Genomic DNA, 22,172 nt, shown 5'->3' with positions numbered 1-22,172 from the left:
GATTCAAGTGCCCGATTGAGTTTAGCTTCATAAGATAGGGTTGAGGAGTATGAGTTCAACTGTAATTAGGTTTAGAGCCGGCGTCTGTGAATATAACGAAGATTCACGTCTATGTACTCCAATTCCAGTTCAGGGTGAGATTGAGATTAAGCCAAATGAAGAAGAAGAATTGGGGTTTTGGGATTTCGAGTGGCGTCCTACGGAGAAGCCAATTGGGAGAGAACTGGATAATATTTCTTTAATTCTAATTCCTGGGGAGACAATGTGGGTTCCAATAAAATCTAGCAAAAGCGGAAGAGTATTTGCTTTAGTTTTCTCATCCAACGAGAGATACTTCTTTTGGCTACAAGAGAAGAGCCCAAGTAGCTTGTCTTTAAATGAATTGAGCGCCAAAGATAAAGAAATTTACGACAAGATGATTGGAGTGCTGAATAACGGTGGCGAAAGTGATAATGAGGAAGAAAATCATGACGAAAAGCAAAAAGCTCAAGATGTAGATGTTGATATGCAAGATTAGGTTAGATTATTCTAGGATGTTTTGTTGAAAAGATACCAAGAGGAAAATAATACCGAGTCGGTACATTTGGCCGTGAGCATTTGGAAAGAGATATGAATGATAACAACAGGAATGGAGAGAGCATCTACAATTTCTATTGGAAGGTTACTTATTTCTCCTATAAATATGTATGTACACTCTATACTCTTGAACGAGTTTACATATTACTGCATATCAACGGGATTCCCATCTCACAGACCAGTCCAGTTTATCACCAGCCTTAAATGGGATAACATTAGTTTCTTTGCCATCACTTATAGTCTGGGGAACAATCTGCTCAGTTCTGTATAATATTGCCCTATCTAAGGAGGCTAATTCGCTGTCTTTTATGTCGTAAAAAGAATTTCCAAAGTCAGAAACAAAACCTTTCAGGTTTTGCAAAGCATTCTGCTCCTCAAATACTTGGGCTACATAAGGGATCGCAAAGGATTGAGAGTAAACTCCTGCGCAAACACCCATATACTTGGTCTTATTTTGTACAGTGTGAGGAGCTGAGTCAGATCCAAAGAAAAAATATGGTTTTCCCGATACTGCAGCTTTTACTAAGGCTTTTTTATCATTTGGAAGTTTTGCAACCGGCTTGCAAAAATTTACCGGATTTCCAGCCCAATCATCAATTGTTAAAAATAGGTGATGGGCTGTCAATGTGGCGGCAACTCTTATGTCAGCTGCATTCTTTACATCCCTGTTTATATCTTCGATTGTCTTGATGGCCGATTCGCTAGTACAGTGCTCTAGAATTATCTTCAAGTTTGGGAAGTCATCGTGCAACTTTCTCAAGGCTGGTAAAAAAGCTTCTTCCGCATTCAACACATGAATAGCTTCTTCGTCTCCCTCATATACAGAAGGTTTTTCTCCATGCAAGTTTAATACTAGGTTCTCTTCTTCCATAGCTTTAAATACTGGGTAGAAGGCACTGAAATCATTTGGATCGACTCCAGCATCTGAATTTGTTGTTACTCCCGCTGGGTAGCACTTTACTCCACGAATTGCTTTTTGCTTAGCAGCTTCGTGGATTAATAATGGAGTCAGATGCTTAGAAAGATAGAAACTCATCAAAAAGGTAGTCTTAGGAGCTAACTTTTGTAGTGTTTTCTTATACTCAATTACTCTATCCAGAGTGGTAATAGGAGGTTGTAGGTTTGGCATGATGTAGGCCACTGAAACTCCACCATCTCTAATCTTGGGGGTGACTAATTCACACATTGCACCCTCTCTCACATGAACATGCATATCACATGTTATTCCTAAATCTATTTCCTGTACCATCTTTTGTCGATATCGATCATGCGATATATTAGCTTTCAATGCTTTGTCGAAATATATTCATCGTTGACGTGTATTTATCTCCTCTTATATAACTCTTCTGCCGATGCCGACTATCGGGATTCTCCGAGTGATGAAATTTGACTCTGTAAAGACGATTATCAGTAAGGAAAGTGGATGCCGCATATAAAATAGTTGAACTATCATTGTTTGGATTATACTGTTAGTAAAGAGAAGTTAAGTTGTAGTATTAATAAATGATAAAAGTGTTGGAATGAAAATCAACTATCGTCTATCAATTAGTTGTCATACTACTAGTACATTATCATATACGGTGTTAGAAATTGACATGAATCATGAGAAGCTGAAATGGAAGGATTGATAATGTAATAAGATAATGACTGACAACATATAAAACAGAGATTCAATAAAGATACTATTGTGTACAATTACGAGTTCCATTTATTAGATTCCTATATCCTCGAAGAGAATATCTAGTATGTTCTATATACCAAAATGGTATTTCTTTATTAACAGTGAAATCCCAACAATTATCTCAAAATTAACCATATTCTCAGTTTCGATAAAAGACTATTTATATATGTGTTCTCATACTGACCTATCGCATTCTGAAAAGTTACACACGTAAATTATCTGTGGAGGGTTGGCCGAGTGGTCTAAGGCGGCAGACTTAAGATCTGTTGGACGGTTGTCCGCGCGAGTTCGAACCTCGCATCCTTCATTCTTTTTTTGGTTATCCTGTCTTTGATAACGCTGTTCTTCCTTGAGGTCTATTGAGGTCCAAATATGCGGTAAAGTTTATCGGGTCTTACTGTCAATCCAATCATGGGAATGAATTGTGTGATCATGTTAATTTTGAAAACGTGCGGTGTTTTTGTTAAACTTTAATATTTTATAAAATTTTATATGTTAAAAGAACATCCTTTCTATAAAAGATCGCGGCACTTAAAATATACGGGAATTACAGTGGTGACAACGGTGACACATTTAAGTTATCATTGTTCGGCACTTATGATTTTTTCAACAATTTTCAGTGTTTGGTCAGCGTCACAATTATCCAATTGAGATTTTTTAGCATAATCGGGGTTTTCTAGCTTTTTTTTTATGGCATCATCAAGCTGTGTCCTTAATTCCTTAATCAATACACCATTTTTACACCATGTTCTAATTGGGAGCCAATTATCGACAATGATCCCCGGTGAATGAATAGTACCTCCAATATCATAAGAGATTGCCCCACCGAATAGTAGTAACGATAGTGTGGTAGTTGGTGTTAAATCTCTCAAGTACAGCTTATTAGTGACTTGAGATGTAGTAAATAAAACAAATGGATATTTTACGACAGTTGGTATCTTGGATTGACAGGAAATTGGATCTTCAACCTCAGAAAGTAATTTAGCATCTTCTAAATTTACTGAATTAGTAGAAAACAAAACAGAACTAGGATGAATGAATGCCCTGGTAGCAGGTAACGGTAAAGCTTCCAAATCAACCTTATGTGTTCCCTGCACATCCTTTGTCTTTAACTCTTCTAATTTGTCTTGATACTCTTCACTTCTAATCCAGTATTTGATCATTTTGGCTTCAGGATCTTTTTCAATAGCCCCAGAACTTGTCGATAAATATTTTACATCTGGTAACTGCACCCTGGCCACATGTGGATAAAACGCACCCGTTAGGATTGCTCTTAGAATATCAACATTTCGCTCATTCCTGTTCAAATTAGAGGTGTCTCCAACTTTATAATTCATTGGTAGAAAACCTACATCTTTTAAAATAGAATAATATTGAGCTATTGACGATTTAATTTCATTCATTTTGTTGTAGGAAAGAAAATTGTCCCTTAAATGCTTTCTTTTGATGGTTGGATCTTTGATGTTTAAGTAATCTCTGACAACTTCCAATACTGCAAACAAATCTCCACGGCTTTCATACTTCGACAGAACTTTCTTTATTTTGTCCCTATTTTCGAAACCTCCAATAAAAGGCAAAGTACCAATACCGAGTATCGATACAAGTAAAACACAAATATCGGTGCATCCAAATAAAATACCATAGATTAACAATTTACCATGTTTACTGTCCATAACTGGCATCAAACTAATGAATTGACCTAGTTGGGTGAGTGAATTATCAAATTCATCTACCAGCCCTATTGTTGTTAAAATCCTTTCTGCCTTCTGTAAAGCTGGCAAAGGAGGGGCATCTAGAGCTGTACTTAAAAAGACTTTAACGTCCTTTATGCCCATAGCTTTAACAGATAAATAAAGGGATTCTAATGAGATCCTTTTTATTTCTGGAATTGGCATTGGTATCATATTGTTTTCGTATAGGTTCTTGGAAAATAGCTTGTAAGATAAACCTTCACGCACTCTACCTGCACGACCTCTACGTTGCTTAACTTCAGCTTTTGAAATGAACGACTCAATTAGCTTTGTGGTATTATCTGTTGGATTATAAAACATCGACTTAGCACGACCTGTATCAATAGTAGCGACACAATCATCTATAGTAATAGAGGTCTCGGCAATATTCGTAGATACAACAACTTTTCTCTTCTTATAGTATTTCTTAAATACCCTTTTTTGGTCTTCAGGTGTTAGAGCTGAATGCAGAGGTAAGATTATAAAATCTCCTTCATTGGTCTTATTGGTTAGCAAACTGCAGCACTTATTAATTTCACCCACACCCGGTAGGAAAACGATGATAGATCCGTTGTTGTCGGTATCTTTCAAGCGTTTATCTACATGCTGGACGACTTGGCAAAGCAGCTCATAATTAATTTGCCCGGATGTGAAAAATTTAGAATCAGCCCTTGGTTTTAGGTACTGGTCGTCATTGCACCTCTCATCGGCATTATTATCATCATATACTAACGCCTTTTCCCTTTTGATTTTAAAGTCCAAGACATCCAGAATATCCTCTAGGAAATAATCTGTGATGGGAAAGGTACGCCCTTCTATATGACATGTTGCTAATCCCGGAAAGAATTTGCGGAATAAGTCAACGTTGACAGTGGCACTCATTAAAACAATTTTCATGCCGCGAACCTTATGTAAGAGTGTTTTCATTAATGTCACTATCAAGTCTGTGTCAATGGAACGTTCATGGACTTCATCAAGAACAACAATTGTATTTTCCAACATAGATCTGGCATTTTGTAGCAGTCTAACAAGAACACCTGTGGTCATGAACTTAATCCGTGTGAATGCCTTAGTCTTATTAACGCCTCTTATTACATAACCTACCTCATCACCACAGGTAACACAACGTTCGTCTGCAACACGTTCAGCAAGCCCAATAGCGGAGATTCTTCTAGGTTGTGTACATATGATTTTAGTCTTGCCGAAATCTTCTTTCTCCCTTTGTAGAAAATCTAAAATAAACTGAACAACCTGAGTGGATTTACCCGAACCTGTTTCACCAGTAACCAACACAACTTCATTGTTATTGATGATATCAACAATAACTTTTTGTTTCTTCCAAGCTGGCAATTGTTTTCTGACTAACTGCATGTTTTTGTATTCCTGGCTTTCAACCCTTTTGATGTATTCTTCCTTTAAAGCGCAAAGTTTATCTTCAGAAATTATGTTCCTAGAATATTTTTTTGAGCTAGAGTTGTTTGTGCTTCCCTTGCCGTTTGATACATTTCTCTTATTCATTGCACCTTTTGAATCTAATCCCGAAATTAATGGGCCGGGATTATCAATTATTGAAGAAATGTTGTCTTTTAGCCATTCATAAATGTGATATACTAACATGTCACCTATTAGGTTACTTTCTTGGAGATAGTGTAATAGTTTAGTTAATGTTTGTTTTTTAATATAGTCAGGTAGTTTACATTTTTTATCAAATGTTGATACTATGATGCCAGGCAAAGATGCAGGATAGTTTTTAGTTCTATAAACTTTCAATTTTATCTTGAGTTCTTCGATTAAGTTGAGCGTATAGTGAGAGTTTTCTTTGGTCTCTGTGACACAGCCCTCATAAATACTTTCTAGGCTCTCTAGCTCTTGATTCCAACATTCTATAGATTCGGTTTCAGATACAGTTTCATCTGAGCTGCTACTTAGAGTTGGCAAGCTTTCCCTCGTCAAGAACCCGACTGCTTCATTTTCATTCATATCATTCTGTTGTAAAGCCAACAAAGCCTCATCTGAAGAGACACCAATTTCTGTTAAGCGCTCTACAATCATTCTCGTAGATAATGGTAAGTTTGATATTTCCACTTTGTTTTTAGTATCGCCTTTCTTTTTATGAAAAAATGGTGGCAAATCATCCTCAGGCAAATTAAACAATAGGAAAGATAATGGATCTTTATAGGACATAGCTTCCTCTACATGTTTGGGTCTAAACTGTAAAGCTAGTAGTTTTGTCTTAAGTTGATCTCGATCCTCAGTGATTGCCTCATTAGCGTGTGTGAATTTTTTATTTTGCCAATCAATTTTATCTTTCAGTGAGATTTCTATCAATTGCCTAGAAGATTCATCAAGATCAATAAATGTTGTGTTTTCCCAAACCTTTTTTGGAAACCGTACTAATGAAGGTTTGGGTGAGTTTTTATGGAACGATAATTTTCCCTCTTTCGAATTCTTTTTGGAAAAAGAAAGTTCACCATGACCAGACAAGATGGTACGTTCGACTTGTTCTTTCTGTGCTTGGTTATTCTGTGCCAATTGTTCCTTTTCACGCTGGAATTTAAGCTTTCTATCCTCCACCATTGTCTTGAAGGGATCAAAATCAAAAAGTTTATTCATACGCTTTTCTCCTGTTTTCAAGTTTTTTTTACGAAAGTCATCAAGGGCATACCATGTCTTTTTATGGTTTGGTGGAAGCATCATATGTAGATTGGTGTTATAGGCGATACGATATAGGGCGATAGTGGAAGCCATATGTCTCGCTTCAATTGGGGTTTCTTGAGGAGTAACAAGGCCTTTTCCTGAAGCCTTATCATAGGTTGGGTCATTCATTCTTGCAGTCAAGGTTTCTTTTGTCTTAGGATCAGTAAATGACAAAACTGCAATGGCAATAAAACCCTTATCACCAATTTTCTTCATGTCATACTCTACCTTATCCCATTTCCGCTTCTGACAAGTTTCGTGCAAGATAGTATGAGGCAGTTTACCAGTCCAGCTCGCTGTTGATGTTACCTTTGCTCTGTTAAGTTGTTGTTTGGCCTTTTTATCATCCTGTGGATCTGATTCTTGTCCCTTTTTTCCCTTTGTCTTCTTTTTGCCAGATGAAGCTGGAGTGTCATTCACTGGAGTCGAGTTTTTCGAGTTATTTTTGGTTTTTTTGGCCATTTAGTCCAAGGTAAATGAGAAAAGTTGTGGTGCAAAGTATGAGTGGAATTATTATTGGCAATATCTTTTTAATTAGTATTTTCATCTTCAACTTTGAATAATTAGTAGTTTCTTGTCAAGTGTCAATAATTTTTCAACTCATCGAATATCGGGACGGTTAACCGGAAACGCAATATTGTTTTCAAGGCATAAGGACGAAAATTTCAGTTGAACAGATTCGAAATAAGCACCATATTATCGGCGTACACACTAGTCTTGTTAAGTTGAGTCTCCAAAATACACCACTATTTTATTAGTAACGTCAATAAAATCATAACCTGGGCAACAAAAGGTTACTGAAGTATGGCAACTATACTGGAGAGATTGAGGGAGCACTTAAAGAATGGCGATAAATTGACTCTGTTAAACAGTGAGGGACAAAATACCGAGGACATTACTGAAGCAATGACGGTACAAACTTCATCTAGTGACGGCAGTTCTCAAGATAGTTTTCGGCTTAATGAAGAAACGGGAATTGAGATTGATGGCTCACTAGTACAATTGCGAATAATCGTTCATTGTTGGATGAATAAAGACTCTAGTGCCGCAAACTATTTAGCTGACTGTCAGAATAAGCAATTAACTAATGTGTCTTTTCTGCAAAGGACGGATTTAATAAATTGGCTGTCTGGAAACACGGAATCATCTCAATATTTAAAAGCATCTGTTCAAAATGGCGAAACATCCGATATAATAAACACAGCAGACAATGGGGGTAAGTCGTCAATCGATGGATTGCCGAACACAGAATTGACTACTTCAGAAGCTGTTGACAATGATATTGAAGTATCTGATCCATCCGTAGTGGAAACAATGAAATATGAACGTGTATTACTGGATCATAACTCTGCATTGCGCGGTGCTAAACCGATCAACTTTGGCTATCTAATAAAAGATGCAGAATTAAAATTGGTTCAATCGATTAAAGGATCTTTGCGTGGATCTAAATTGCCTTCTGGTCATAAGGGAGTTCACAGCCGTATTTCTAAAACAAATGATTCGCCTGGTGGTCCTCGCAAGGACCCAATCATTTTGATTCCTTCAGCTGCATCATCAATCTTAACTGTTGCAAATATCAAACAGTTTTTGGTGGAGTCAAAATATATGAATCCTCGGGATTTGCCATCAGCACCAAATGGATTGGTAAACATAGAGAAAAAATTTGAACGTATATCGAGACCAATCAGGTTCATCATAGTCGATAACACAAGAATGTTTACTAAGCCAGAATATTGGGACAGAGTTGTCGCTATCTTTACCACGGGCCATACGTGGCAATTCAATAATTACCAATGGAATACACCACAAGAGTTATTTCAACGTTGCAAGGGCTATTATTTCCATTTCACTGGTGACTCTGTGCCACAACACGTGCAGCAATGGAATGTAGAAAAAGTCGAACTTGATAAAAATAAAAGATTTAAAGATGTGGAAGTTGTCCGTTATTTTTGGCACAGTTTAGAAAAGGAACTCATTTCAAGAGGATATCGTTGAAAAGAGAAAAGGAGGAAATTGTATTCTAGCTACTGGCAATGATGCAGTCCACATTTACATTGTGAAAATTATGTAATATGCACTATTTTATCATTGTTATCTTAAATACTGGGGTGAAGTTGTTTAATCACATGTTTATATGTAGAATATTTATAAACGAGGATGTAGTATTATGAGCAGGCGAATAAACCGTGCGTTCGTTAGTTATGTATGCGAGGGCCAATAAGAGTTTTTATAATAGTAAATTCCACTAAGCTGTTTGTCTATCAGCAAATCGCCCTCATTAACACAATTCTGCAACATTTCCATAAGGATACCTAACGTCCAGTTCGATTTTGAATTACTCGAACTCAAGATTTGTGTCAGTTTTAGAAGATCAGAGCCGGGATATTCACCTATCAAATCTACTAATTTATCTTTTACAACGTCAAACTTTTCGCTCGTTAAACATAGAATTCTCTTATTAACTTTCACTAATCTCAATTCGTTTAAGCCTAGATGCTCAAACCTTTCGCATGCTTCTCTCATTTCCATTGGAGATATGAGGCCTGTACCTATACGCATAGATTTGTTGTACATTGCATATAGATCTACCAGAGTAATGATCATATAATTGGTATTGTTGTCGTCGTCGTTGAGGTCTTTGAATTCAGATAATGTAAACTCATAAATTTCCCTTGCGATCTCATCCAAGAACAACCCTTTGTTAAGGAATTTTTCTCTATCTAGTATTAGTAGCGGTCTTCTTATTTTTGATTCATTTAGGGTCGATTCATCCGGAAGGTTCATTGTTTTCGTTTTCATTGTTTTGTTACTATTTTTGTATAACCTCTCAATGCTGGTGGCCAAAGACATTAGCTTATTAAGGTCGGTCAACGCATTATTGAAAAGGATATCATTATTCAAAAGCTGGTTTTCTCTGGTTTTTTCCAAGCTAGCAATGCCAATTCTGCTCAACTTGGTCTCTATGAATGGCATATCATTATTGTAGTCGTGAGCATTTGCCTCCTTTGTTATTTCTATACCATTGACAGAGACCACGTTCTGGTTGAAAATATACTTGTTCTTTTCACTAAGTATATTCTCCAAAGCCCTCTCGGTGGCTTGCGAAAACAAAACACCATCAGATTTACGGAAGCTCAATTGCACAAACTCTGTGGGTGTTGTTGTTGAATAGGAGGAAGATGGTGTCGAGTGTGAGCTCTTGCTTTTACCTAGTGAATGTTTTTCCAACTCAATATGGATTCTAGAATCATGAAAGTTTTTAAGCCTGCTAATTTTAGATCGTATCTTAGAAGCATTAGGCAATCTGTGACCGCAAATTTCACAGTTACCTATTTGAGGATGGTTAGCAAAAGTACATGCGGGACAAACATTCCCAGAGCTCGATACAAATTTATTTTCTGAGTTTGAGTTCAATTCTATTGCATTAGAAGAATTTATCGAAGACTTAGTGAGTTCATAATCCGCAGGCACACCGCAATTGATACAATTGGGTGCAGGTAGAGTGTCCCTGGTAAATTCTCCCTCTGTTTCGTTCGACACCATACAAATGGGGCAGACCCACGTTGAAACAACAATATCATTTGCAGTATTCACAATCTTCTCAAGTGCGTCCTTACTGGAAGAGTCCTTGAAAAACAGAATTAAACGAGGCGACCTTGTCAGGAATCCTGACGAATAATTTACATACGCTATGTCATCCAATTCCAGTCCAAGCGAGTTATAAGTGGGCTTGATATCATCGATATAGATGATCCTTTGTGAAGTTAAGAAAACTCTGCCCCTCTGTCTTTGCAGTATTTTTGATTTGCCATGGTAAAGGCCTACAGATTGATCGATAAAGATATCTTTTTCGCCTTCTCGAAGAAGAGGTTGACCCGATGACGTAGTTTCCACATAGTGCCAATATTCCATTTTTCTCAAAAAATACCTCCAAACTACACCAAGCTTCTTTCCTCCTAGCAGAGGTCCCTTATTCTATCTTGAGTAACCTTTGGCTGATTTTTTTCCTTCCTCAATCTCCATCTTTTCAGAAGAAACATGTGAAACCCTTTCTCCTCTTCGCTAATACTAAAAAAACGCGCCTGGAAAAACAAGGCGAAGTGAAGCATTCTTATATGAAAGGGGCTTCTTAATACGCCACTACGCCTCATTAAGATTGCGCCAGAGAAAAGCAGAGCACATTGTGAACACCACAGATCAAAAGCTTGATCATTCATTTGCACTTCTCTTTTTACATGCTTTGCATCAAACATGCCGCTCTCTCCCCGCTAACAATTGCGTGAGCCATAAAATGATGTACGCTGTAGTCAGCGGAACCCCTTTCAAGCATGCCAGGACTGAGCTTATGAAAGCTGTTAAAGCCTCTTATCTAGGTTTCAAGAGCTTCCTCACCTATTCGTCTTTCAACATCACCAGATAGCCGCCATTGATCGTTGCGGGGGCCACCCGGTCTGGCCAGAGAGAAAAAGAACGCAGCAGGTGCCAAGCGGTATTTCCCGATCGGGCGTATCATCAACCAAGCCCAGCTCGATATTTTTAGCGTTTCTTACAAGAAAATTGGCTGAGAGGTATATATATGCGAGGATGTTGCGTTTCCATGTCTCAGTAGTCAATGTGTGTTTAATAGTCTCTCTATTCTTGACTTTTTGCTGCTCAGAAGGCGAACTAAAACAAAAAAGCGCAAGACTAGAAACTGCTATATATTATTGAGATTTGATAAAACAATTCGACTGCTAAGAAAAAATAAGTACATCATCGAAGAAAGGATATAAACATGAGAAATTTTTTCACATTATTTTTTGCGGCTATATTTTCGCTTGGAGCACTCATATTGGCCATCATTGCATGTGCAGGTTCAACAAAGAACTACAGTCCTATAAATAAAATCTACTGTGCAGAATTGGATCTGTCACAGATGAAGGTATCGAAGGTCTTCCCTTCTTTAACTTCTGTTACACTGTCCTCGTTGGGTTTGCCGGCCTACATTAATATAGGGCTTTGGTCATACTGCATAGAGGATTCGTCGCGTAATATTCAATCGTGTTCGTCACCAAACGGAATTCAAAAATTCAACCTAACGTCATTAGTGTATGACAATATCGAAAAAAACGAGGCTTTGGAGCTGATAGATTCCGTGGCAGATATTGTCTTGCCAGAAAAACTCAGGAGTAAGATGACATACTACAACAATTTAGTCAAATGTATGTTCATCACCATCCTAATTGGTATCGTGTTGACTTTTGTCAATCTAGCCTTCAATATTCTGCGCTGCGTTCTCCATATCAGACCGTTAGCGTGGGGCGGCGCCTTTTTTTCATTCTTTGCTTTCGTTGCGCTATTGGTGAGTATAGGTTCATGTTTGGGCACTTACTCATACATCAAGTACATCTTGAAGCACAACTATGATGACTATGGTATTTCAATGAGCATTGGTAGAATTTACCAAGGTCTGATGTGGGGAGCTGTTGTTGGGGCCTTACTAAATTTCATTCTATGGTGCAGTGTCAGGTCGAGGCCGACTGTCGTACACGCAAACGCACCAATTGAGGAGAAACCATTAATATGAATGTGTATGGAGAACGTTTATTAATTGATTTTTGGTGCTCTATTTCGTATTAAATATGATTAAAATATACTGTCTATACAATTCAGATTATAAAGAAAATTAAAAAGTTGGAGAATGAAAATTTTTGCAAAATGGAATTACATTTTTGAATAATTTTTACCTAGAGAAGTTCTTTTCAGCATCAATGATACTTTCATGCTCTTCAATGATCCTTGAAGTTGAATCACTTTCTTGAACAGTTTTTTCAGCTTCAACAACGCCGGCCCCTCTTCTGCTGATCCACCAGCAGTATGCAATGCAGAGAAATACAAGGACAGCTAATACAAAACCAGACCACATGAGACCATAAAATGGAGAAGAACCGGAAATTATGACGTCGTAATCATCCTTTTTGCTACCGGATTTCATGAGATTGAGAATAACGCTGAAGATGGTACTACCCAACCCGCTGAAAATACATACCCAACAGGAAATGAATCCTAACACTAACCATTGTTTTTGATTGACCACAGAACGTCTACTTAACAAGAGCAGGTATATCATTAGGAAGAAGGTGATGATGATGCACAATAAATTCATGGCCAAAGCAGCTCTGACTGCAGGAACATACATGTGTTGTCTGTCTTGTAATTGACCATCTAAATGTAGATCATCTTTACCAATATTCAAAGCATCCATATAAGGCTTGAATTCTGATCCTTCGATGTTATCGTACACAATCGATCTGAAATCCATGTTTTGAACTGCGTGTGACTTACTACACGAATACATTGTTTTGTTTAAGTGAGCACGACACATCGTGAAGATGGATAAACGATAATTGACAGGAATTTGCAAATATTCAAGGATAGAAGGAGTTATCTCCTTAAGTTCTTCTGGTGTGATTGCCGTCACTTTTTCAGCGGAGTTCAGAATTTTCAACATTGGTGAAAAGGTAGCAGCGTTAGTCTCTGCCCACTTGGTGATGTTGACCAAAGATGAGAAACTCAATACTGGGTCTTTAGATGCAGATAGTAGACTGAATAAATATGGAACATATTGAAGCAATGCGGTGTTTTTGGCCAGTTGAGATTCCAAGGCTGGAACTAGGGAAACGACTGTGGATGCGTTAGCACTGCTAGAAAGTATTTCATCAAGTGCCACTAATTGATTAGTAGAGGAAGCGGCTTCACTTGAGGCAGCTAAACCTTCAACAGATAAAAGAAGTTCTGTTTGGTTTGTACTATAATCCAATAAATCAGTTAGGGCAACCATAGCAACTTTAGCAGAAGGCGATTCGGTTATGTTCTCAGAAATCATAGTGCTCAATACGGACAAAGTTACGTTTTGAGATGTAGTTTCATCAAATAAAGTAATAACAGCCTGTACAGCTGGTTTCAAAGTGGCAGGAACCATCGAACCTAGCTGTGTAATTGTCTCGGTGACATTATTGCCCTTCGCAATACTTGTGTTTAAAGAATTGAACAATGAGGAAACCAATGAAGTTGGAATGGTAGAGTTCATTATGGTTCCTAATGCATCTAATGTAGCAGTTGTGTTTTTTGAATTTCCAAACAACTCAAATACAGGCAACAATTGTATCTTTTCTTCGCTGGTCATATTATTCAAAGTAATCAAAGACTCAGTAGTGCCTATAGGGTTTGTAGAATCGACTAATAGGGTTAAAACAGTACTTTCCAAAGAAGAGGAATTAGACGTAGCATTTGTTGACATAGACGATACCAATGTGCTGAAACCACCCAAGAGTTCGGTTGCATTTTTGGAGGTGGTCAACAACTCATCAAGGGCAGAGAAGGCGGCAGTGGTACCAGCATTGGAACTTGATAAGGCCATTCGAGCCAAATTTGTCAAAGACGATAATGTAGTCGCAGTGTCAGCAGCATTGGACAATAAGTGCAATAGAGGAGACAAAGCCTCAGTAGAAGCGATGGCTTTCAGAGCGCCAAAAATACTGTCTACCGTTGTATTTGGAGCACTCAATGCGGAACCTAACACGGTCAAAATTGGGCCAACTTGTGGCATAACTTTTGTAACATTAATTTTTGAGATATCAGCATTACCGATGTAAATGTTCGTTATTGGTTTATAATTCGAGGTAGAACCCGAGGTAGCAATAATGGTCAACAAAAATGTTGTGAATGTCAATAACGCACAGATCGGGAGGAGTAGTCTGAAATTCATTATAACGACTTGACTTTCCGATTTTTTATTTTAAACTCAGCATCGCATCTATAAGTTGTCTTAGAAGAAACGCAAAATTCAAAGAGACAGTATTAGCAAAGAGCAGATGAAGTGTCAAAAACTTATATATTTATTCTTCTTTTTCTAAAGAAAGAATGAATTGTATGTAAAAGCGTAAGAACTATGATTGCAGCGGCTTGAAAAGCGATAAGTTTGTTGAGAATTTAACAATTTCAACTTTTTTTTTAGTCAGAACAATAGATTGACGTAGTTAATTTTGTCTACAGAGATCTATAGGCAAGATATTCTCCTCCAGGGACGACGCCGTATAGAAAAAGCGACTAGGGAATTTACCAAGGCAAACTACGAAGGATTAAAACTAAACGAGTGCTAGGAGCAACTTTAATTTTCAAGGCGGTATACAAGCGAAGCGAGAAGATCTACCAAGCAACTGACGGACAGCTGCAGGAAATTTAAAGGAGAGTATTAGATCTCTTCCATCACACGTGTACAAGCTTCCTGCAACAAAACATTCTACTAAAAGCACTCTACCAAAATCATCATACTAAAAGCACTACCAAAAATACGTCAACCTTAAACGGAAATGCATAATACAGCTCAATTTTCTAAGCGTTAACAAACCAGGCATATTAAATTTATATCTATTCTGTGAGCCTATTGATGTTTTTTCAGTGAGCTCTGATGCCATTTCAATGTTATTTGGGCAATTATGTCATCATGGTCATTGGTACTGCCCCACCGCTCCTCAGCTGAAACAGTCCCTTACCTGAACAAAATAAGAAAAATTCTCGAAACGAAGGCAAGGCAAGAAAAAAAATGAGAAAAAAGAAAAGAACTGTTGAATTTTCTCAACAAAAAAAAGGAAAAATGACTCCTACCTGCTGTGTATGGGTGTCTGGTTGCCACTATGTATGCTGTTTAGAGTAATCGATGATCATTTCTTAAATTAGGCAAGCTAAGAAAAAAGTATCATCTTACTAGGCAAGCACTAATTCAGGTACTGGCACAATTACTGGAGTTCTTTCACTACGTGAAAGAAGCACGGATGAGATGTGTCTATATCACTTATATCGTAAAGGATATGCGTAGGAGCTGTTTCCATCTTGTTAATCTTTCTATTTTCGTGCGTAATCCATCATATTGTCTTGAATGGGTGAATTTTTATGAGATGATTATGTATGGTATAAACAACATGTTCGAATAAATATTGAAGTACCAAATATTTGAGGAAGGGACTTTTCTCGTATAATTAACTATACTTAGGACCCATCAGAAGAAATGCACTCCTTGTATTTGTAAGGTTGTCAGTGGACTGCTGTAGAATATACCTCTTCCCTTGAAGGACATCGCGCCGTTCGATCATTTTATTCTTGGCATAATAAAATGAACATTAGGTATGGGTCTTTCTGATCTCAATTCAACGATTCGTTTGCATTCGGCCCCAACTCTGATCTCTAAAAGTTTGTAAAAAGAATCTTATTTATCGATTCGCCCTAGAAGTAAAAACAGGATCTTCGCAGGCACTTGTTCGAACTTAAATGCGAGCTTCTCTTTGGAGTAAACGCACTTGCCTAATTTAGCCTTTTATAAGTTGAATAGTAACGTTGTTCGAGTCCGAGAAGTATCCTTGGCTGGGGCGATAATATGCGACAGGAAAAGCAGTTTTATAACTCTGGCGCTTTTATCCAAGCCAAAGTATTATTTTATGGAGCAACTATTGTTATGACCGAAATTAAAACATAGCCATTTCGTAAGCAAGCTAAACATTTGCTCTCTAATAGATACTATCAAGCTTTCCATTTTGAAGATGAGAAACTGAGATAGCGTCCCTTCATGATCTTCTTTGAATTTGCAGTAGCAATACTTTCAGTTCCGTTAGCAACCACGATATCAGTGCCTTCATGTTTCTGCTGACGACGAAACATGAGTGAATCTGTTCATCTTTGAAGGTTACGATTCCTGACAACAAGTCAGCTACACATTATTATGTAGTAAATAATCATACTAATAACCTATAGCATGTAAAGTCAAATCAGAGAAAGAGTTGATCCAGGGTTCTTCCTTCAAATACTTTCCGCCATCAAAGTCAGTAAGTATTTGGCAGGATGTGAATTTCGTTGCTATTGTGTCATAATCTATTTCAGGGAGTTTGACCCTGAGCCTGGAGGAATTGTTCTTGTATTTTCTTTTCCTCTTTGGAATAAATGTGGTGAAATCATCTGCATCATCATGTTTCTTAGCTTCTAGCGCGATATTGGGCTCTAAGTAATGAACTAACTTGCCTAAATGAGGATATTTTTCACAAAGTACAGCTTTAGTGTATCTGTCAGTGTGTAATATGATATTGTTTGCCAGCCATAAATGTGGACGCTGCGATGATAGTATACTTTCAGTTAAATTCAAAGGAGCGTGAGGAAGAAAATATAGTACTGATTCATAATCGCTTGCATTGTTCGCTGAAAATTCCTCCTCCATAACCCACTTGCTCCCCAAACTTTTCAAGTATTGTATCTCTTCTTGAGTAAATATCGGGTCATATATGGAAATATGGATATCTCTGGCATTTTCGCTTTCTATATAGTTAACGATCTCTAAAAGAAGAGCAAATTGGTAGGTAGCAGGAAAATCATTTTTAAAATTTCCAATTGCAACACATCGTATTTTCTTGATGTTATTAAGGTGTGGCTGCAAGTTTTGAAATAAATCTGAAAGGAATACCGATTCCTTCAGAATCTCTCTATTTATCTGAACAATTTCCTCGAAAGGTCTACTAGACACTGACTTTTTGCCAGTTTTTTTAAACTTTGTCACAGTCTCTTCTAAATCCATGGAGCCAAAATACTGATAATTGTCAAATTGACATTGATTCAAGACTTTCGCATTTTTTGTAAGACTTTAGATGAGTGTTTAATATTTTTCATCATCAGGCCAAGAAAGAGATTCATTACCCGACCAACCAACCCGCTTCCAACAAAAACTAATGTTCAAATTGTGAGCTTTCTCAAACATGCCAGTACCAATTATGAATGCCTTGTGCCATTAATTATTTATTTTTTACATGAATTATTATTTAGCTTGTAACATTGCTACTAATAGTAACATTTGCTAGTGTATTATGAAAGAATAGGAAAAGCGTAAACTTTATAGAGACTTGGTAGCTATTACCTCATTTTATTATTTCATAAGCAACATTTGCGATCATCACTCTCTTTATCATAACTCACTGTACCCTGTGTGGACCCGCTAGAACCCAAAGAACCAAGAGGTTCATAGCAGAAAATGAAACGACCAACAATAGCACCTATTAAACAACTTATAATGATATAGCCGTTATAATACATGAATAAAAGCATGATGATATAAGACAGCCCCCACTGCAGCACAAAAATAGTAACTCTTACCATGTGATCCAGGAAGGTGGGATACAAATCAACTGGAGTTACTAATGAGCAGCATGATAACACCTTCTTTAGTAAGTCGTCTTCGGGTTCGTTCAATCTTCTTGGACCCCAAACGTAGAAACTATAAATGAAACTCTTTTGTAGAGAAATTAAAGTTGTTTTCCAACTTGGTTCGTTGTAGAACCCTTGTAGCTCTTCCATATCAGATTTTGCATCTTCATCTCCACATTTAACAACATACTCCTCCGGCGAGTAGTTGGCCAAATGCTTTATTTTCTGCCTTTTTAACAGCTCCACATCAAACTGTCTTGAAAAACGAGTAAGCCATTGAGCCACCACCACAAGTGCAAAGCAACCAATGCAAGAACCGGCAAATTTCCCTTTAGTGTCATTTCTCCAAGATCTTGCAATGAAGCAAGTATCAATTGTATACCAATTCCATAACATCGATATTTTACAGGTTGCTTTTTTGGCAGCAGTGCTGCTACTACCTCCCATGTTCATTTTGTTTCACTTATGCTTGTGTCTTTGCTTTCCTTTGGCCTTATTTTTGGACTTGAAGGGACAATAGTGGAGCTAAATATATATGCCAAATTAACGAGGAAAGAGTGGTTCCTTATATAGCAATATGTCACTAATTAATGTGCTCTGACGCATATCCTTATGGCGCTAATTTGCTCGTCTAAGGGTTCAACGAAAACTCCGGAGCCAAAAGATCGCGAGCAATATTAAAGTACATGCCTTTTTCCGAAAAAAATATTGAGTAAATAACTTATTAAGTGAGATGTTGCTAAACTAAAAAATGGGTGTAGTTACTATTCTACTGTCTTATTGATCGAAGTAGAGGATGAAGAATCTGAGGACGCAGGAGGAAGTTTACACTTATCAACGGATGTAGACTTTCTTCTGGTTTTGCGTTTCTGGAAACTCAAATTAGGACTCGTAATGTTTACAGGTGTAAATTTTGGAGGCATAATGACTCTGGTAAATTTGTTTCTTAACTTTTGTTGAACGTAGTCCATATCTAAGTGCTTCGTCAATGAAATCTTGGGGATACAACTGATATAATGCCTGTCATCTAACTGAACGTCCAATGGATCTTGAGTATGACACCCAGGGGACATTTTCAGTCTGATGGAATGTGATTTCTGGCCAGAAGCGTCCGTACTTTCATACAGCTCAAATGTAATCTGTGACAAATAATCGAGTTCTGGTAAGGCGTTTCTAGCGATCCTCATTGGAATCCCAGACTCATATATGATGTTTAGTAAAGTATAGATATGAGATTCCTTAGTGAAGTATGCGACACAAGCTGGAGTTTCTCTATTTTTCATATCTCCTATGTCATTTAATATTTGTTTGGCCAAAGGCAATGAAGTTAATAAACCAATATCAAGTTTCTCTGAATCTGAAATTCCATATTCTTTGGGGCAAATAAAATCAAACAACACCTTGGCCAACTTATACAGTTCCCGTAACTGCATAAAACGTGGTTCATCGAACTGGGATGAAGATTTGGGGTTTCTCGCCGTAGAAGATTTGCCACTTTCTAAAACCCAGCCTAACGACCCGACGCTATTACTGCTGTTCTTACTAGAACTGCTCATACTATGACTATCTATTATCTTAAAATTGTTCTTGGCGAGGATATTAATTGGGTAACGGTCAACCAGAGAGTGACTCCCTAACTCATCGGCCATAGCTTCATTTGGATGTCCGGGATCAAATATGTTCTCCAAAAACTGCCTATTATGAAGGGCATCATATTTCATAGTATCATACAGTTCAGAAATTTTAGACGGATCGACTTTTTCGACGTTATTGAATTCTTTAAAAAGTTTATCCCACCTTTCCTTGAACAAACTAGGATCTTCGGAAGTACACCATCTTGTTTGCATCGAGTCGACATCTTTTTTAGCAAAATTATTATCCATTATTTTCTTATGGTAGTTCATTAATTCAACTACTCGCTTTATGACCAAATAAGGTTCTGGCATCTTTGAAGGCCAAGCAAATTGAGGAGGAGCTTCTTTACCCTCTCTTAATAGTGGCTTCAATTTCTTTTTCACTTTGTCCATCAAATCTTTGGCGGCATTACTATCATCTAAAAGATCCTTTCTAATACTGATTTCATCACTGCCTAATTCATCTGCTCCAAAAAGGGCTCTAGTCCAGTACTGAGCTGTATGAAGGACACGTCTTTCAGATGATGAGAATATCTTGATGTTTTGTAGAATACTCTTGTTTAGCAGGTCGAAGTCTTGTCTCATTTGCTCTCCGAGTTCAGTAGCCTGATATTTGGCAGAATGAGTGGGCTCACCGCCCCATTTTAAGATAAACTGAACCTTCTCCACCTCGTTTTCTTTATTTAAAACTGGTTTCAACTGGATTTTAGTTCCTGGAAAATTTAACTTCTTTTCTAAAGCATTTGCTAAAACTTTGATTTTAGCCGGATTTCCCGCTTTTTCGTCTAATGCAATTCTTAAGGCTTGCAGAACAATCTTTAGATCGTTTACGTTTCTAATTACAACTTCTTCCTTGTGGCCTTTTAGTAACGAGATAAAAATAGGCGAAGTGAACGAATGTTTGAATTTTTGCTTTGGCGTTCTGTCAGCATGGCGGATAATGATAACCAGTCCCTTAAACACCCATTTTTGTTCCTTTTCCTCGCGAATAATAGGCAAATTCTTCTTTTCCATATCCATTTTCTTCTTTGCCTCAATGAAAGTATTTCTTAATATATTGGCACATGAATCATAATAAGCTTTGTTATCTTTTACAAAGGAAAATCCGTTAACATCAATGACGTAACTTTTGCCGGAAACACGTAGTAGATCAAAACCGCATATCATTTGGGAAAATGCTTTAGACACTTTTCCTGCAATAGTTTTCTCTTCGTCCGATAGCTCAGTAATATATCTAACTTCTTTACCGTGCGTGTTTCTTCTAACTATACCATCAACTACGGGAGATTTTCTAGTTTCCGCATGGCAAAAATTCTCACCAATAGTATAGGCCTTAACATCTTCAAAATTATCAGTATCCATAAATTCTTCATAAATGTAAGACCCTTCGGTACGAGGATGAACCAAGGTAGGATCAAATTCCGAAGACTTATTGCCGACTTTACGAAATAAACGACGACCTCCTCCGCCGTTCTTAGAGTGATAATAGATGTAAATGTTGTGGTCTTCACCATCAACGGGCTTCTCAACAAAGGGTTTAGTCATCGTTCTTCCATTAACTTCTAACGTGTCATCATCTACCATTTTCCACTCGGGTTCCTCTACAGGTTTCACTTCTACGCCATGTTCACGCAATTTTGCTCTCAATTCTTCGTTGGCTCGAGGACCACCGTCCCTACTGATTTCTAATCTTGGAGGTGTTGGAACATTATAGGCTTCTAATACTTGTAAGCACAATCTTCTATCCCATAATATCTTCTGCATTATTAGGTCATTAATAATAAAAGGCTTGCGTAACTTGACGTACTTAATTGCCTTATCTAAGGGGAATCCTGATGAGAAGAAAGATATCAAAAAGTCACATGTTGGCCAATTTTCGATTCTTTCATCAAGAATGACTTTATCTCCAAAAATAACAGTTTCAAATTCCCCATGCTCTATTAGACGATTCAAAATATGTCTCATTGGCTTCGAAAGAACTTTTGCATCCATTGCACATACTCCAATTTTCCCTATCTTCGGTAGCCTAGGTTTAGGATGACTTGTTGAAGACTTGCGGGAGGAAGCAGATGAAGGAGGTACCGAACAATTTCCAACATTGATCTGCTCAACATCCTTTGACCCTTGTGGTACATTAGGTGATCCAGTTTTGGAGGTGCAGTCGCTATTACCTGCTTCATTCGCAATGCTCGAATTGCTGGGGAGCCCTTCAGGATCAGTTTCTGACTTTGGGTCGCTATCCACTTTCTGTAAGCAAGAGGTCGTAATTATATTAACATTGTTTCCATTTCCTAATTCAGTAGTTATGGTCCTTTGTAGTGCATCATGCACAGTGAGGTTCTCTTCGCTATTATTATCTTGAATTCCAGGGGGTGGTAATTTCAAAGACATGTTTTCACTAGCTGATGTCTTGGGACTGAACCCCTCTAATATTGGGGCAATCGATTGCATAGCCTTCTGTGTGTTCTTGTTCAAGAAAAGAGGTGACATTTCAGAAGGTGTACTAGGTGAGCTACTTTTAGCCTCCCGTTGGGGAATCTCATTGGGTTCGATTGTCTCCTTCTTAATCCCGCTCATATCCTCTTACAGTGTACTAATATGTTACAAGTTGTTTCCAAATTTAGTAATCAGCTT

General features: G+C 37.6%; 10 protein-coding genes and 1 non-coding gene across 11 annotated transcripts; 4 read left to right on the top strand and 7 right to left on the bottom strand.

Annotated features, from left to right (window-relative positions):
* Positions 1-49: 49 nt before the first annotated feature.
* On the top strand, positions 50-517 carry RPN13 (proteasome regulatory particle lid subunit RPN13; the record flags this gene model as incomplete). Its single annotated transcript, XM_056224525.1, has 1 exon — positions 50-517. One exon carries the CDS (start codon positions 50-52, stop codon positions 515-517), a length of 468 nt encoding a protein of 155 aa, XP_056078435.1.
* Positions 518-730: 213 nt separating this feature from the next.
* On the bottom strand, positions 731-1,825 carry URA4 (dihydroorotase; the record flags this gene model as incomplete). Its single annotated transcript, XM_056224524.1, has 1 exon — positions 731-1,825. The coding sequence occupies one exon, from the start codon at positions 1,823-1,825 to the stop codon at positions 731-733; it is 1,095 nt and encodes a 364-aa protein (XP_056078434.1).
* A 655-nt stretch (positions 1,826-2,480) lies between these two features.
* On the top strand, positions 2,481-2,564 carry Smki_12.trna19L. Its single transcript has one exon. It is a non-coding gene; the product is annotated as a tRNA-Leu (tRNA).
* A 274-nt stretch (positions 2,565-2,838) lies between these two features.
* Positions 2,839-7,146, bottom strand: SMKI12G4640 (RNA helicase; the record flags this gene model as incomplete). The annotated part of the gene is made up of 1 exon (XM_056224523.1): positions 2,839-7,146. One exon carries the CDS (start codon positions 7,144-7,146, stop codon positions 2,839-2,841), a length of 4,308 nt encoding a protein of 1,435 aa, XP_056078433.1.
* Positions 7,147-7,488: 342 nt separating this feature from the next.
* Positions 7,489-8,679, top strand: CDC73 (Cdc73p; the record flags this gene model as incomplete). The annotated part of the gene is made up of 1 exon (XM_056224522.1): positions 7,489-8,679. One exon carries the CDS (start codon positions 7,489-7,491, stop codon positions 8,677-8,679), a length of 1,191 nt encoding a protein of 396 aa, XP_056078432.1.
* Positions 8,680-8,883: 204 nt separating this feature from the next.
* VPS36 (ESCRT-II subunit protein VPS36) lies at positions 8,884-10,596 on the bottom strand (the record flags this gene model as incomplete). Its single annotated transcript, XM_056224521.1, has 1 exon — positions 8,884-10,596. One exon carries the CDS (start codon positions 10,594-10,596, stop codon positions 8,884-8,886), a length of 1,713 nt encoding a protein of 570 aa, XP_056078431.1.
* Positions 10,597-11,458: 862 nt separating this feature from the next.
* On the top strand, positions 11,459-12,250 carry PUN1 (Pun1p; the record flags this gene model as incomplete). Its single annotated transcript, XM_056224520.1, has 1 exon — positions 11,459-12,250. One exon carries the CDS (start codon positions 11,459-11,461, stop codon positions 12,248-12,250), a length of 792 nt encoding a protein of 263 aa, XP_056078430.1.
* A 156-nt stretch (positions 12,251-12,406) lies between these two features.
* Positions 12,407-14,431, bottom strand: INA1 (Ina1p; the record flags this gene model as incomplete). The annotated part of the gene is made up of 1 exon (XM_056224518.1): positions 12,407-14,431. The coding sequence occupies one exon, from the start codon at positions 14,429-14,431 to the stop codon at positions 12,407-12,409; it is 2,025 nt and encodes a 674-aa protein (XP_056078429.1).
* A 2,025-nt stretch (positions 14,432-16,456) lies between these two features.
* Positions 16,457-17,281, bottom strand: BER1 (Ber1p; the record flags this gene model as incomplete). Its single annotated transcript, XM_056224517.1, has 1 exon — positions 16,457-17,281. The coding sequence occupies one exon, from the start codon at positions 17,279-17,281 to the stop codon at positions 16,457-16,459; it is 825 nt and encodes a 274-aa protein (XP_056078428.1).
* A 350-nt stretch (positions 17,282-17,631) lies between these two features.
* On the bottom strand, positions 17,632-18,357 carry CTR3 (high-affinity Cu transporter CTR3; the record flags this gene model as incomplete). Its single annotated transcript, XM_056224516.1, has 1 exon — positions 17,632-18,357. One exon carries the CDS (start codon positions 18,355-18,357, stop codon positions 17,632-17,634), a length of 726 nt encoding a protein of 241 aa, XP_056078427.1.
* Positions 18,358-18,668: 311 nt separating this feature from the next.
* VIP1 (inositol polyphosphate kinase VIP1) lies at positions 18,669-22,115 on the bottom strand (the record flags this gene model as incomplete). The annotated part of the gene is made up of 1 exon (XM_056224515.1): positions 18,669-22,115. One exon carries the CDS (start codon positions 22,113-22,115, stop codon positions 18,669-18,671), a length of 3,447 nt encoding a protein of 1,148 aa, XP_056078426.1.
* Positions 22,116-22,172: the final 57 nt, after the last annotated feature.

This window comes from Saccharomyces mikatae (genome assembly GCF_947241705.1).
Source record: "Saccharomyces mikatae IFO 1815 strain IFO1815 genome assembly, chromosome: 12".
NCBI lineage: Eukaryota > Fungi > Ascomycota > Saccharomycetes > Saccharomycetales > Saccharomycetaceae > Saccharomyces > Saccharomyces mikatae.
The sequence above is the reverse complement of the archived record's forward strand: the minus strand, read 5'-3'. Positions and strand labels throughout refer to the sequence as shown.